Source organism: Nanorana parkeri, unplaced genomic scaffold (genome assembly GCF_000935625.1).
Source record: "Nanorana parkeri isolate BGI_ZX_2015 unplaced genomic scaffold, ASM93562v1 scaffold277, whole genome shotgun sequence".
NCBI classification, from domain to species: Eukaryota; Metazoa; Chordata; class Amphibia; order Anura; family Dicroglossidae; genus Nanorana; species Nanorana parkeri.
In genome coordinates, this window is record NW_017306545.1 from 76,564 (window position 1) to 90,787 (window position 14,224).

Here is a 14,224-nt window from a genome sequence, read left to right on the forward strand (position 1 = left end):
ATGGCCAATTTTGGGTATGGTAATTTTTTGCGGCCTAAAATGTGGAATATAACATGGGTACAAAAAATGAAAAAAAGGCCTCAGTCATGAAGGGGTTAAATACCACCAAAAGAAAGCTCTATCTGTCCCCAAAAAAGGGTATAAAATTTATTTCAGTACAGCATTGCATGATGGAATAAACGTCAGTCAAAGTACTGCAGCGCTGAATACTGAAAAATGGCCTGGCAGGAAGGGGGTATAAACACCTGGTCTTCAAGTGGTTAAATCATAACGGTAGTTCTAAAAATGCAAATAAACGAAGTGCAATTTGCCTTGATGTCTTGAAGACCTGAAAGACAAAAGAAAGAACATGCATATTGTAAGAAAGAGTCCGTATGGCATACTGACCTGGCCAGCTGGAAGCACTTTTGTAGGGAAGTATGCCATACTTCCTTGGCAGCGAAAGGGTTAATCAGTATTGGCAACAAATGCAGCTTTATTGCATTCAACGTAAAAAGTCTCTTATCAACTGGGTATGGTTTCCCTTTTTAAACAAACAATTTCCAGCAGAAACTCAAAACTAACACAAATAAAAAGGCCTACTCCACCTAACTAACTAACTAACAGTAGTGTCCCTCACTACGTCCTACTGGAGCGGCTATTCCAGCTTCTATTATAAATTAACATGCATAGAAAACCAAAGTCTGTTACATACAGTTTTTCTGGCAGACCTTGTTATCACTTTGGCTAGTTGAAGGCAACTGACATCTCTTCTTGATGAACTCCCATTTGAGCTTCTATTTCTGCTTCCTTTCTAGTAAAGAAATGTCTCACTTTAGTTGCATCCATATTTGTACGGGCCTCTATTAGCTTGTCGCTTAATGTCGCTTAATAGGATTATCTCTTTGGTTAGTTGAAGGCAACTAACATCTCTTCTTGATGAACTCCCATTTGAGCTTCTATTTCTGCTTCCTTTCCAGCAAAGGAATGTCTCACTTTAGTTCCTTCCATATTTGTACGGGCCTCTATTAGCTTGTCGCTTAATGTTGACCTCCGGAAGCAAGAGGATCTAGATTGTAGAAGATCGTGCAGTGAGCTTAGTTGATGTAGATTTATGAGATCTGGTTTAAATGAACCAAATAGGTTTAAACATACCTGTGTCTTTGCCGCACGCTTCAGTCCAAAGATCTGAAGATTCTCGGATGGCCACAAAGATCATGGGTCGGGCGCACGCGCAGTTCAGATCTTCGGCCGGGAGAAGAGGAGATACACAGGGTAAGTCAATGCAGCAGCATGCACCCGCACAGACTCCATGGGACAGAAAGCGACAAGAGTCAGCGCTGGATCAGAGATCAGCACCAGCGCTGCAGGGACTCCTGAAAACTCCTGGAAAGAAGAAGATGATCGGATCAAAAGGCATCATTTAAGGGAAGTCCTCAAAGCCTCTATTAGCTTGTCGCTTAATGTTGATCTCCTGGAGCAAGAGGATCTAGAAGGTCTGGGTCTTCGGCAGTTGAGCAATGCGGAGTTCTGCCTTTTCTTTAGCAATTTTCACTAAGAGTTAATTTAAGTCAGTACATCTCAGTTAATTCTGGTAAAGAGTTCTCTATATTAGAGTCCTTTCAGAAAGCTGTGTATTTTGCAGACAGCTACTGGTAACGTTCAAAGGTGGCAGATAGGCAATTTAATTCAGTTAGTTGATCATTAAAGCATGGAGAAACTGACATCCAGTGTTTGGGTCTGTCCCATAGATCTTACAGATTGCTGGAGAACTCATCTCTAGTTGTTTCATAGTTTTCTCTGAGTTTCTGTGTTGGTTTTATTGTGGGTTTGGGTCACACTCTGCTCGTCAATATCTGCAGAATTTACTCTCTGTACATCTGTGTAGGCAGAAGCATGATATATCTTTATTGATTCAGGGGTTATAGAGTGTACGAAGCCTTGTCTAGACATTTTGTACCTTTTGCAGAAAATGGGTACTGTCTCTTTAAGAAGAACAGCAGCTTAGATAGGCAGGGTAAAACAGTTCAATGCAGAGAAACAGTTTTCAACATTCACAGGTGAAGTGCAGTAGGCGTATACAATCATGTGGTTTCACAAGATGGCGGATAGCACTGAGCTTGATTGCAGATTAGGCACACACATATACAGTACATAGCAGGCTGTAGGAATTCTACTCATCTCTGACTATTCTGACTCTGATTGTTGTATTAGTGATTTATCCCTTGCTGAGACCTCTATGCCTGGCCTGTATAAGCAGATACAACCACCAAGGACCATTTTCATCAGATAGCGGAACTCGCCAAATACCTTTTTCATCCACGGTGATCTTTATTGAATGCAGCAGGCTACAGCAGGCTACAGCAGACAACAGGATGGAGCAGTTGTTTAAAAAGGCGGCATTTTCAGGCCAAAAGAGTATAATGCCCTCCTTCTGAATGAACATGTGGGCAGTAGGACGTGCGGCCATGTTGTTGAAAACACCCATATGAAGAATAAGAGGGAACTACATTATAAAAAGGGAGGTAACACAGAAAAAGGTGGTGCACTAAACATATGAATATTAACCATGACTATGCATTGTATGACATTTCCATACATTAGCTGTAGCAGCACATATATTTAGATATATTAATACAGTAATACCTTGGTTCACGAACGCTTCTGTTCGCGAACAAATCGGTTCGCGAACAGGAAGTTGGGCAAAATTTTGCTTACGTTCGCAAACTCAGCATCGTGTGACAAACACGACCGTGGCCATCTTCCCCACTTTGACACGTGATCGTGGCTTCCTCTAGTCGAGATCGGGGATCACAGACAGACCTGTGCACACTTGCTGTGAAGCTTTTTTGTGTGCTTTTTAGCACATACAGTACTGTACAACCGAGTCTTAAAATTTCAAGTCCTAAGCTACTAGCCAGATCTTAAAAGTTACGCGCCACCAGTTGCCCCACCTAACCCCTACCCTGCCCCGGCCTTAACTCTGCCAGGTCATCGGTGTGACGCAGAGTACAAAGATCAGAAACAACGCACAGTACAGAAGACAGTGGTGCAATGCACAATACAGAGGCCAGCTGTGTGGCGCACAGTACACCAGTCAGCAATGTGACGCACAGTGCAGAGGTCAGCAATGTGACGCGGAGTGCAGAGGTCAGCAATGTGACGCGCAGTGCAGAGGTCAGCAATGTGACGCGCAGTGCAGAGGTCAGCAATGTGACGCGCAGTGCAGAGGTTAGCTATGTGATGCGCAGTACAGAGGTCAGGGTGTGGCGCACAGTACAGAGGTCAGGGTGTGGCGCACAGTACAGAGGTCAGGGTGTGACGCACAGTACAGAGGTCAGGGTGTGATGCACAGTACAGAGGTCAGGGTGTGATGCACAGTACAGAGGTCAGGGTGTGACGCCTAGTACAGAGGTCAGGGTGTGACGCACAGTACAGAGGTCAGTGCACAGTACAGAGGTCAGCAGTCAGAATGTAACAGAGTGCAGGGGTCACAAAGAAAATACAGGGACTTACAGCAGCTTTGACCTCTTCTTCTCCTGGTGATGGTGGGGGTGCTGAGCCACCCTGCCCCCGGGCCTAGTCCACCCTTGGGTCAGACTAATCCAGCACGTTATTAATATGAGTGCCCCACTCTATATGGCCGCAAGCGAAGGGCATACTGAGTGAGGCAACTCAGATTAATAACGTCCAAAAGATGTGGACTAGGAGGGGGAGCTCTTTAAGACTGCTCTGATCACACTGCTGAGCGATCCCTCTCTCTCTTCCCGACCTCTGCAGCTTCAGCTCCACAAAGAGGGCACTCAGAGAGGCGGCTCTGATCACACCTGTCAGCGTTCCCTCTCTCTGCTCCCGTCCGCTGCAGCTTTAGAGCAGCCGGGAGGAGAGAGAGGGAGCGATAACATGTGTGATCAGAGCCGCCTCTCTGAGTGCCCGCTTCATGGAGCTGAAGCGGGCCGCGAGGGAGAGAGAGGGATCGCAGAGAGGTAGTGCCGGCTCTGGATGGGACACTACCGCTGCGCTGATCGTTCACTTCTGATCCCCTCCTTCTCAGCCACTCTGTAGCTGCAGCAATCGAGAAAGAGAAGAGAGAACATAAGCAAGTGATCGCCGTGGCGGTAGTGTCCCATCCCTGGTCCCGCCGGCGGCGCACCCCATCGCTGCCATTCCACTCGCAGCCCCCTCGCCAATTGCGAGGGGGCGAGTGGAAATTTTGAGGCCTGCTGTACAGTATTATTCAATCCAGCATGGCTCCAAAGAAAGTGCAGAGCAAGTGTGATGGTAAAAAGAAAGTGCAGAGCGGTAATGAATTTACATATGGTTCAGAACGGATTAACCTCATTTACATTGAACCTTATAAGAAAATTTGATTCTGTTTGCGACCAAAATCGGTTCGCGGCCACGTTCGCAGGGGTCAGAACGGATTAACCTTATTTACATTGCACCTTATGGAGAAATTTGATTCGGTTCGTGACCAGAATGATGGAACGAATTAAGTTTGTGAATCGAGGTACCACTCTATTTGAAAATTCTGCTTACATTTTTTAATGGATTTACACTTGCTTAAAAATCCTACCTATCTCCCCCACATGTAATGTTAAGGTGGAGGTTGTGGGGAGTTGTATTTACTCTAATGAACCCTGTCTGTACTGTGCTAGCAGATTTCATCATCCGTTGTAAAACAGATTTGATCACTGCCTGTCCTAACAAAGAATTAGAAGCACAGTATTTTAATAAGAGGAAGCTCAGTCTGGTCCTAGGGCTAGACTATCTACTTTCGCTTTCAAACTGTTCAGAGTAGGTTAAAATCTGTACAAAGGTCTTCACCATAGAAATATCTACAAGGTAAGAAATATATTTAAAAAAATATATTTTTAGGTATGCTGTGTGAATAGGAACACATAACAATATAGTGAAGTGTTCTCAAATCTGACTGCAAAAATGGAACTACACTTTAAATACTCTTATGCCTTGAACCGTTCATACAATCATATTAGATAATGTTGATCAATCAGTTTATTCATTGCACGTTAACCTTTTTATTTCTTTTGCCTCTAGATAAGTTATCCATCCTCTCAGTTGTCAATGAAGGCATTACAAATACCACCCAATACTACCTCTCCAGTCAATGGTTGACCAGGTTTGTGCCATCAGTGTACACCTTGGTGGTTGCTGTGTCTTTGCCCCTCAACATTATGGCAATTATTGTGTGTGTCTTCAATATAAAAATCAGAACCCCGGCAGTGGTCTTTATGCTAAATCTTGCAGCTGCCGATGTTCTGTTTGTTAGTGTGCTGCCATTTAACATTGCTTATCGATTCTCTGAAAATAACTGGAACATTGGAGATGGAATGTGTCGTTTTGTCACTGCTGCCTTTTACTGCAACATGTACTGCTCCATCCTGCTCATGACAAGCATCAGCGTGGACCGATTCTTGGCTGTGGTATACACAATGAAGGCTCTTTCCTGGCGCACAAAGAAAAGAGCCTGGCTGGTCTGCTTCTGTATTTGGATAATATCAATACTCAGCTCACTACCTCTTCTTATATCCAAGCAAACTGTGTATATAGACACGCTTAAGATTACAACTTGCCATGATGTCTTGGATGTGGGTGACCTCCAGAACTTCTATATGTATTATTTTTCCACCTTTTCTTTAGCCTTCTTCTTCTTGCCACTGATTATTACCACTATCTGCTACATCAGCATCATCAAGAAACTGAGTACCAATGACATTGAAAATTCTTGTAAGAAGACAAGAGCAGTGATCCTTGCCATTGTAGTTTGTTTTGCTTTCCTGATTTGCTTTGGTCCAACAAATATCATCTTTCTAATTCATTATTTGCATTTCCGTAATAGCATTGATGAGTCCATGTATTTTACCTATATTCTGTGTACCTGTATCAGCAGCCTCAGCACCTGTTTGGATCCTCTCATCTACTACTATGCTTCTTCAAAGTATCGGACGCATGCGTACAATTTGCTTTGCTGCAAAAAGGCAAATGCAGTGCAATCAGCAAAGCAACAACTAACTGGACAAAGTGAAACGTCTACAGAAAACACTTTTACTTTATAATAGAAATTCAATATGTACAACAGAAAGAAAGTTATGGAACAAACAATTTGTCAGGGTACTGTGCACGGGTGTCCCCACACCGCATGCAGGTAACCACGCAGGATGACCAAATTAGTATAACCACACCAGATAAGGTTATATGCACACAGTTTATTATATATGCCAAAATATAACGAATAACCCCACCAACACCTACAAGTAACCACAAACAAGTAATAGTAAATGAAAACACAAGCACATACAAAAGGTACAAGGCAAGTAAACCTGGGGAGCTGGGCCACACCAGGGGAGCTAAGGGACAAAGGGTCAGGGTATAGGCAGGTAACAGGATACTGCAAACGTGTACCGGGTATCAGGGCTCAGGACACAGGACTCAGTCAGGGAAAAGGCAACAGGATACTGAGCCACAGTCCTGATTGCAGGGAGGGATTATATACCCTCCCAGGAAGCACCAGGTGATGGCTAGGTGCTGGCAGCTGGGAGACACCCACAGGTGAGCACTGGAGCCGCAGGTTCAAGCACCACCCAGTGGTGGTCTGATACCTGACAGTTCCTCCCTGCCTGAAGACACCTGCAGGCGAGCGCAGGAACTGCAGGTACTGGCTCCAGCGCCACCTGGAGGTGCTCTGGATCTTGACACAATTGTAATATGTGTAATGTGGGGATGTTCAGATACCAGTATCTGTTTAAGTACTGATACTTGACATTTTCATGAGAACTACCAGGGTCACCGTGCCACCACTGTCCAGAAATCATTAGTCTGTATTGTTTTAGAAAAACTGTCACATGACACTAAAGTAAAAAGTATCAGTAATTGCTATCTGTGAGTACTTGGGCAAGTATCAGTACTTGCACTTGGTCTGCTAAAAATGGTATCGGTGCATCCCTAATTAATATATATATGTGTATATATATATATATATATATATATATATGTATATATATATGTGTGTATATATATATATATATATACACACACATACATACAGTTTTAACATATCATATATTATACAGGGATGCAAAAAATCCCAGGAGCCTTGTAGCCAATGGTCCTTAAAAATGACAGCTGCCTCCTAACTTTTCAGTTTTTCGCTAGTCTAGTCTTGGAGCTGGAAAAGTATCAAAACTTGTACTAAGTACAGTACTTGGTATCTGTGAATCCCTAGTGTAATGTTTGGAATGCTTAGAGAGGATTTATTGACGTTTTGGGGTTTGAGACATATATTTGAATTCTATGATGTATCTAAACCCATGGACAAAAAGTTAAATATTGCAGCTTACCAGTCCTTAGATGTGGTGACTGCATTAGTTCCCTTTTGTCAGACTCTTTCCTTTACCTGGTGATCCTGCCAGTAATACACTTCCTCTGCTACGGCGACAACACTGCTCTCCTGATTTAGGCTACAGACACCTCCCCCTTTCCTCATCTTCATGAAAGAAGTTATGGAACAACAATTTTCGGAAAGTTTTAAACGCTTAAAAAAGATTGATAGACTTTTTTATAGAGATTTTACTAATATTTTTGAATATTGTGAAATTAAAGCATATCGAAAATAATTTTTTTTTTTAATTATGTTAACAGAAGGAAATAATTAAAACACCTGTAAGGTTATTATTTAATCTCCACTATCACTGTTTGTCCTGGTGACAACTATCAATGGGACTGAAAGCAATGGGAAATTAAAATGTTTACAGTTGTCACCGGCGCTGTAATAGAAGGGAAATCTTTCAATGCGCCCACATATTTTGGTGTCAACCAAGAGATTTCCGCCAATTTGGAAAAATGTTATCTCTCTTCCGATTGTGTCTTCAGGACAAGAAGTAAAGGGAAGTTTCCTGAATGGAACCCAGATAAAGGGGCGTCCCGAGGCTGGGTAACACCCGGAGCGGTTACTGGGTGTCACCCCGCCGAGATGTCACCGTGCACGCGCGTCGATCTTCTGATACCTGCCGACGGCCATCTTGGTGATGGATGCCGGCAGAGAGAGGAGGGGACAGCCACCCGGCGGGATGAGGTATGCCGCCGGGTTCCCTCCCCTCTCCCGATACTGGACCGAGTGCCCGACTTTTTAGAGTGGGGGGGGGGCACCAAAATGACTGTCAGTCATTTTGATGTCACCCCTCCAATGGTGACACCTGGGTGCGGGCCGCACCCCCCTTGTGACGCCACTGCCCAGATAACAAAAAATACCTGACAAGAGTTTAACTATTCCCCACTACATTAAACACTAAATATATTTTGACGTTTGATAAACTTTGAAGTAGATAATCTCATAAGTGTGTGTTAATATTTACAAAAATGTCTTTCTGTCAATATGTAATGCATGTTCGCTTGTTACATATAAATGCTGTGCTTCCTGGTTAGTGGTACTGCACAGCAATATTGTTTCCTACCTCAGTAGAACTCTATGGCTCATAACAGAGCTATTATACCATCCTGAGCTCAGCAATTCTGTAACTGATTTATATCTAACTATCTATCTGATTATGCTATCACAAAGGTAGTAGGATGTCATGAGACATCATCAATAATATGAACTTAAAATGTGTATTTACTGAACATAGACAAAACATTCAGTATGCAGGAGTAGTAGTAGTAGTGTTGAGTGTATTTTATTTAACTTGGCCAGGGCTAATATAATTTTGACAAAATTATTTTTAGTAAATCTGAAATATTGCGTATGAATATTTAGTATATTGATATGTAGATGGCAGGTGGAGCTCTTGTCTCCTTTTTAAATGTTTCCAAGGCTATCCTTATCTGTTTTTTTTGGAAAAAGTCTGTTGTCTACATTGCTCAATACCTAAAGCTTCAACTGGACCTGTGGCTAAGATATTGAAATTTCAAATATATGTAAACAAAAAAACAAGACTTTAATAATATCTACTGCTAGCAAGAAGCAGATATATGCAAAAACATTCTAAAAAGTTACCTAATAGGTAAAAACGTGCCTCTGTATCCACCACCATTCGCTCCCAGCTGCAGATCACAGCTTCCTGAATGACCGTAGCCTTTAATGCCACTTTAAGCATATAAATTAGCTATAAAACAAACCCTCCCTGATCTTTGTAGCTGCAGGCATTGTGGAGCAATACATTTTTTTAAAGTTCACAGCAAAAGTACTGAAGATATTAAAATTGTGTAAGCAGCTCAGCTCCCCCTAACCACATTCACTCAGCAACTTTCCTGCCTTCTAATTTCTAAGGTAAACACAGGGCAGAAGCTGGGTAAGTTGAACTGCTGAGAGACTGACTTGAAGGACTCCAGTGCTTCTGCTGTAAAGTCTGAGGATGAATTGCTCCACGGTACCTGTAGCTACAGAGGTCAAAGTGCAAGCTTGTTTAAATCTCATTTACTGCTTGTTTGGAATATGTAAATACCTGAATGCCCATAGCTTGGCCACAGGTTCACGTTAAACAGCTAAATGGTAAATTTTCTTCCCTTTGTAACTACTGTAAGTTAAGTTAAGCTTTGTAACTTTGTATTAAAACAAAGATTTTATCCATAAAAACAGATAAAAACACCAGTTTAAATAAAATGATAGACTAAAAATTAAAAAAAAATAAACTCAAAACCAATTTTGGGAATGAGGTAGAATGGTGCAGTATATAAATATCTGCATGAACAACTCCAGGAGGGCTGTACTCCCTGCATACAAGTTTTAATAAAAAACATTTTCTGGAGTGTACCTTTATTTTAATAAAATTCAGCATGTTTAATTGGTATCAAAATAACGTTTATTTATAGCATGTCATCATAGTCCTAAATGAGATCATACAGTACTTAAAAATTAAAAATACATGCATCCTGTTTAGTTGCAGAGTGCCACAAACGATTTAATAAAATACATAGAATGTTAATGTGGTCTATAAAGTGGTCTATAAAGTGACAATGTCACTTTGCCTATTTAGTGTAGACACCCCCAGGCATATATACTTACCTAGCTATACTCCCTCTTTAACCTCCCTGTTGTGGCAAAAAGAAAGTCAGCATGCTCCAAATGATTGAATATGAATCCAACTACTCAAGGGATCCTGCATCAATAAAATGTTTAAATGCTCTTTTTAATCAAGTAGAATCTTCAAAAGGTAGCACAGCTTTGGGAGTCCTCACCCTTCCTCAGGAAACTTTGAACTTGAGGGTAGGGATGCAGAAAAGAAACTGCCATGTGTACCTTGTGCAGATGTTTTTTCGTGATTAAAAATAACATTTATAATTTTGACTGACTTTATATACAGGTAGCCCTTGGTTTGTGCTGGTTCTGTTTGCACCGATTCAAAATAGTGCCCCTTTTGGCTGGTCACATGCCCGCCATTGAAACAACACCACCACCTAGTGTAAAGGATTTTTACTAAAGGATACGTAGGGGAGCGCTATACAGCACAAATTCAGGTAGCTATAATACAACAGCACAGTACTGGGCCGAGTTCCTGGCAGCTAGATTGGGGCACAGGTAAATAATTGTGGCTCAGGAAGGGGCTCAAAGAACTGTGGAAACATATAGATTGGAGGTATGCTGGTGCACACATGGAGATGGGCTGGTGGCACAGGGATACACATGGAGATGTACACAGGCACATAGGGACGTGTTGGAGGCACAGGGGGTACACTTGGAGCTACAGAAGACCATAGGGGTACATTTGGACATATACAAGAGCACAGGGGTACACTTGAAGATATGGAGGAGCACAAGGTTAAACTTGGAGATAAAGAGGAGCAAGGAGGTACACTTGGAGATATGGAGGAGCACAGGAGGTACACTGGAGATATAGAGGAGCACAGTGTTAAAAATCCTGATTTAAATAGGAAACAATTGCAGCAATATTCACTACTTTGTCAGATGTCCATTAGAGGCCAAAAGCAGGAAGCAGGTATGGCGTCCTTAGTTTTGGGACATCATTGGTGCATTTTACATGCATTTACCCTGCCAAATATTGTAAACATTGCTATATTAGTTTTACTCGATATTATCCTAGTTAAATGAAGTAATTACCAATCTGGATCTTAGTGACCCGACAGCCAAGTGTCAATGTGAACAGATTGACTGATACGTAGGGAGTCTTTGACTTTACTTCCTTTATTCTAAAGGTTTATAGGGGAAAACTGTTCGTTCATCCTGCTTGTAGAAACACAAGCCTGAACAACTGTCAGCTAGGAATTTTCACTGAAATCTTCCTGTGTTACCTAAATATCTAGCATTTACTCCAGCCAGCATTACTTGAGTAGCATTCATTAATAGCATACCACTATTTCTCTGCGGTCATTTCTAGGTCCTTTCTGTGGGTTGGGGCAGCTTGATCAGAGAAAATGCTATTGGTTTTCCCAAAGCTATATTCTGTTCGCTTTCCCCTGGCTTCACTAGGCTAATAGCGTAATATGCAAATTGACACCCTCCTTGTTAACCAAAGAAATGGATACACCCAGCCTGTGAAGGCAAACGTAACATCATTGGCATTCCAGGAGTGAGTGCATTGCTCTAATCACTCTTATGGGAACTTCAGTGCCTATATACAGATAAAGAGATAAAACTCTTATTAGAAAAACAGCATTGCCTGGAATCCATCTTCTATGCAGAACAACTGTCCACCAGGATGACAACCAGGATGAAACTAAAATTGATGTTTTCTGTCTTCCTCCTCGGCTTTACAGTTCTTAGTCGGAATGAGACAACAGGTAAGTTACAGAAATGTATCCAACTTTGTTATAGTAAAAGTGTAATAAATATCAATTTAGTTTTTCTGCATATAGTGGATTTCATTTCAAGCAAAGCATTTTAAAGGGTTACTGCAATTTCAGTTTCTGGTAGATATCGGAAAGTTAAACTACCTGACGATTTCTCTGGGGGTTTCTGTTGGTAAGGTGCAAGCAGTGTCAGACTGGACAATGGGGCCCACCAGACAAAGTTAGGTTTTGGGATCCAACTGCCCAACCTGTCAAAGATATCAACACAACACAACAACAGTGTTCATCCAACAGAATTGCTTTTATTCCTGATGCCACAACATACCACAAAACAATGAGACACTTCATTGCATTTATATAACAAATTGCATACAATGGAGAATAAATATTTGTTCCTTGAGAGTATTCTCCAATTTTTACAGTGTACGTTAGAACAAACTTACCGAAATACATAAACAGTACACCTCTGCAATTCATACACATTTCTCATGTTTCAGCCCTCTATAAAGCTCAGAAAAATGATAGATCTGCTCTAAATCCTGTATGCTTCTATTTTCCAGTTGGAGATGACAGCATTGGCTCTGTAAACTGAAATCTCAAGCAGTCATCTTTGGCTGATTGTCCCCCTGTTGGAATACATAATATCTCCCCCTCTCTGCAAGTGCACAACACAGGGGAAGATGTTTTGTAGTCAAGCCAGAGAAAACTAAGACACCAGGCAAGACTAATAACACTGAGTAGGGTGACAGGGTAGCAGAGGAAGCATTGCCAGCTCACTACAAAAAGCTTGGAATGAAATGGATTTCTAGAAGCTCACTGCATTTGTAGCAACAGATATTTCTCAATTATTTTAAAAGTGAGAAACCTGGTGTAATGTGCATGCACAATTGTATCTACTGCATATTTTTTTAACTCAGACATATGCTTTAAGTAAATAAAGCTTAGCCAGGTAGATGTTATCCAGCTTAAGTTACCTAACTTGGCAGCTCCCCAGCTCCATATACAGTCCGAAACTCACCTGCCATCCAGCTGCTGGGAGCTAAGGAACCACAATTTACAACTTGAAGCTTGCTCTTAAGCTGCTTCTTGATGAACCGGCCGAAATGATCACAGTGTGTAGCGCTGTTGGCTCTGCTGTATGCCCAAATAGCTGGCGACTCTGTTTGGGTATACAGTGAAGACAGCGGGAGATTTATCGATCAACGTTCGTAAGCGCTGATGGAGGAATCTGTTATATATTGCAGTGTATGGCCGCCTTTAGTTAAAGGAGAACTATGAGGTGAGTTCTTTTCACTCACCTCATAGTTCTAGCCGACCTGTGACAATGAGACTGTCACAGGTCGGCTCAGTAGATCGGGAGGTGTGCGAACACATACCGGCGTTCGCTCACCTCTCGATCCTGTCACAGCCGTCTGCCGTGACAGGGGAGGGGCTGGATTCCCCCCTCCCCGCTCCGATCCGCCAGCTGCGGCGTCTAAGTATAACAAGAGGCTATAGCTCGCGGTATATTGAGCCTAGGGTGACGGGAGGACGCTAGTTTGTGTCCTCCCGTTACCCTAAGGAGAACTATGGGGAAAAGCCTTAACCCCATAGTTCTCCTTTAAGTACTCTCTCACAGCCCCTATGTGACAATTCTGAGTATTTGAGTGGTCAATCACCAAGCACCAGCACTATCACATCATGGCCGGGTTGTGATTTACATGCTACCCATTACCTGAATGGCCAGGCATTTTTCTGAGCTAAAGGTGCTGACCCAAGTGCCAGGGAGGGTAAAAGAAGAGAAAGATAGAATGTGCAGCTGGGTAGGGAGGCAGTTAAGTAATCCTGAATTGGCTCAGCACTATTCCACTGTAAGGTAAGTGCATACAACACAAATGCGATATTTTGAGGAGGGCATGACTTCTTTAGAACTGGATAATTTTCTTTGAAACTAACAATATCAACATCAGCCAACTGTGCTACACTTTGCAAAGCTTCTGTTTGGAATCTCACTTTCTTTAACCACTTGCGGTCCGGGGCATTTTCTTACTATTTGCACACACATGATAAAATATATATTTTTGGCAAGAAAACAGCTTCAGACCCCCGAACAATTATTTATGTACTGAAAGCAGAGGCCATGTAGAAAAAAAAATGCTAGTCGTGATTTTTTTATGTCGCACGTTTTTTGAGCAAATGTTTATCAAACCAGTGTTTTTAGAAAAAAAAGAAACTAAACAAAAATTTAGTGCACAGAAACATAATATAATACCCAATTTTTTGGTAAAATATAAAAGACGGGGTCATGCTGGGTAAATAGATACCAAACATGTCAAGCCTTAAAATTGCATTAGCCCGTGAAGCCGCAAAAAAAAGTCAATTTCCTATGGGGAACATTTTGAACGCTTTTACCGCTCATCAGTGTAGTGCTGATGAGCCCTAGAATTGATTGCCCTAGAATTATTGCTCTCACTCCGACGTTCGCAGCGATATGTAACGTGTAGCG

At 42.0% G+C, this 14,224-nt stretch overlaps 1 protein-coding gene across 1 annotated transcript; it reads left to right on the top strand.

Moving 5' to 3' along the window:
- Window positions 1-5,099: 5,099 nt before the first annotated feature.
- Window positions 5,100-6,056, top strand: LOC108787660 (proteinase-activated receptor 1-like). The gene has a single exon (XM_018557263.1). It carries the CDS (start codon window positions 5,175-5,177, stop codon window positions 6,054-6,056), a length of 882 nt encoding a protein of 293 aa, XP_018412765.1. The 5' UTR covers window positions 5,100-5,174.
- Window positions 6,057-14,224: the final 8,168 nt, after the last annotated feature.

What these genes read in the sequence shown, in the direction of transcription:
- LOC108787660 (XM_018557263.1), top strand. Translation starts at nt 5,175, where the DNA reads ATGGCAATTATTGTGTGTGTCTTCAATATAAAAATCAGAACCCCGGCA.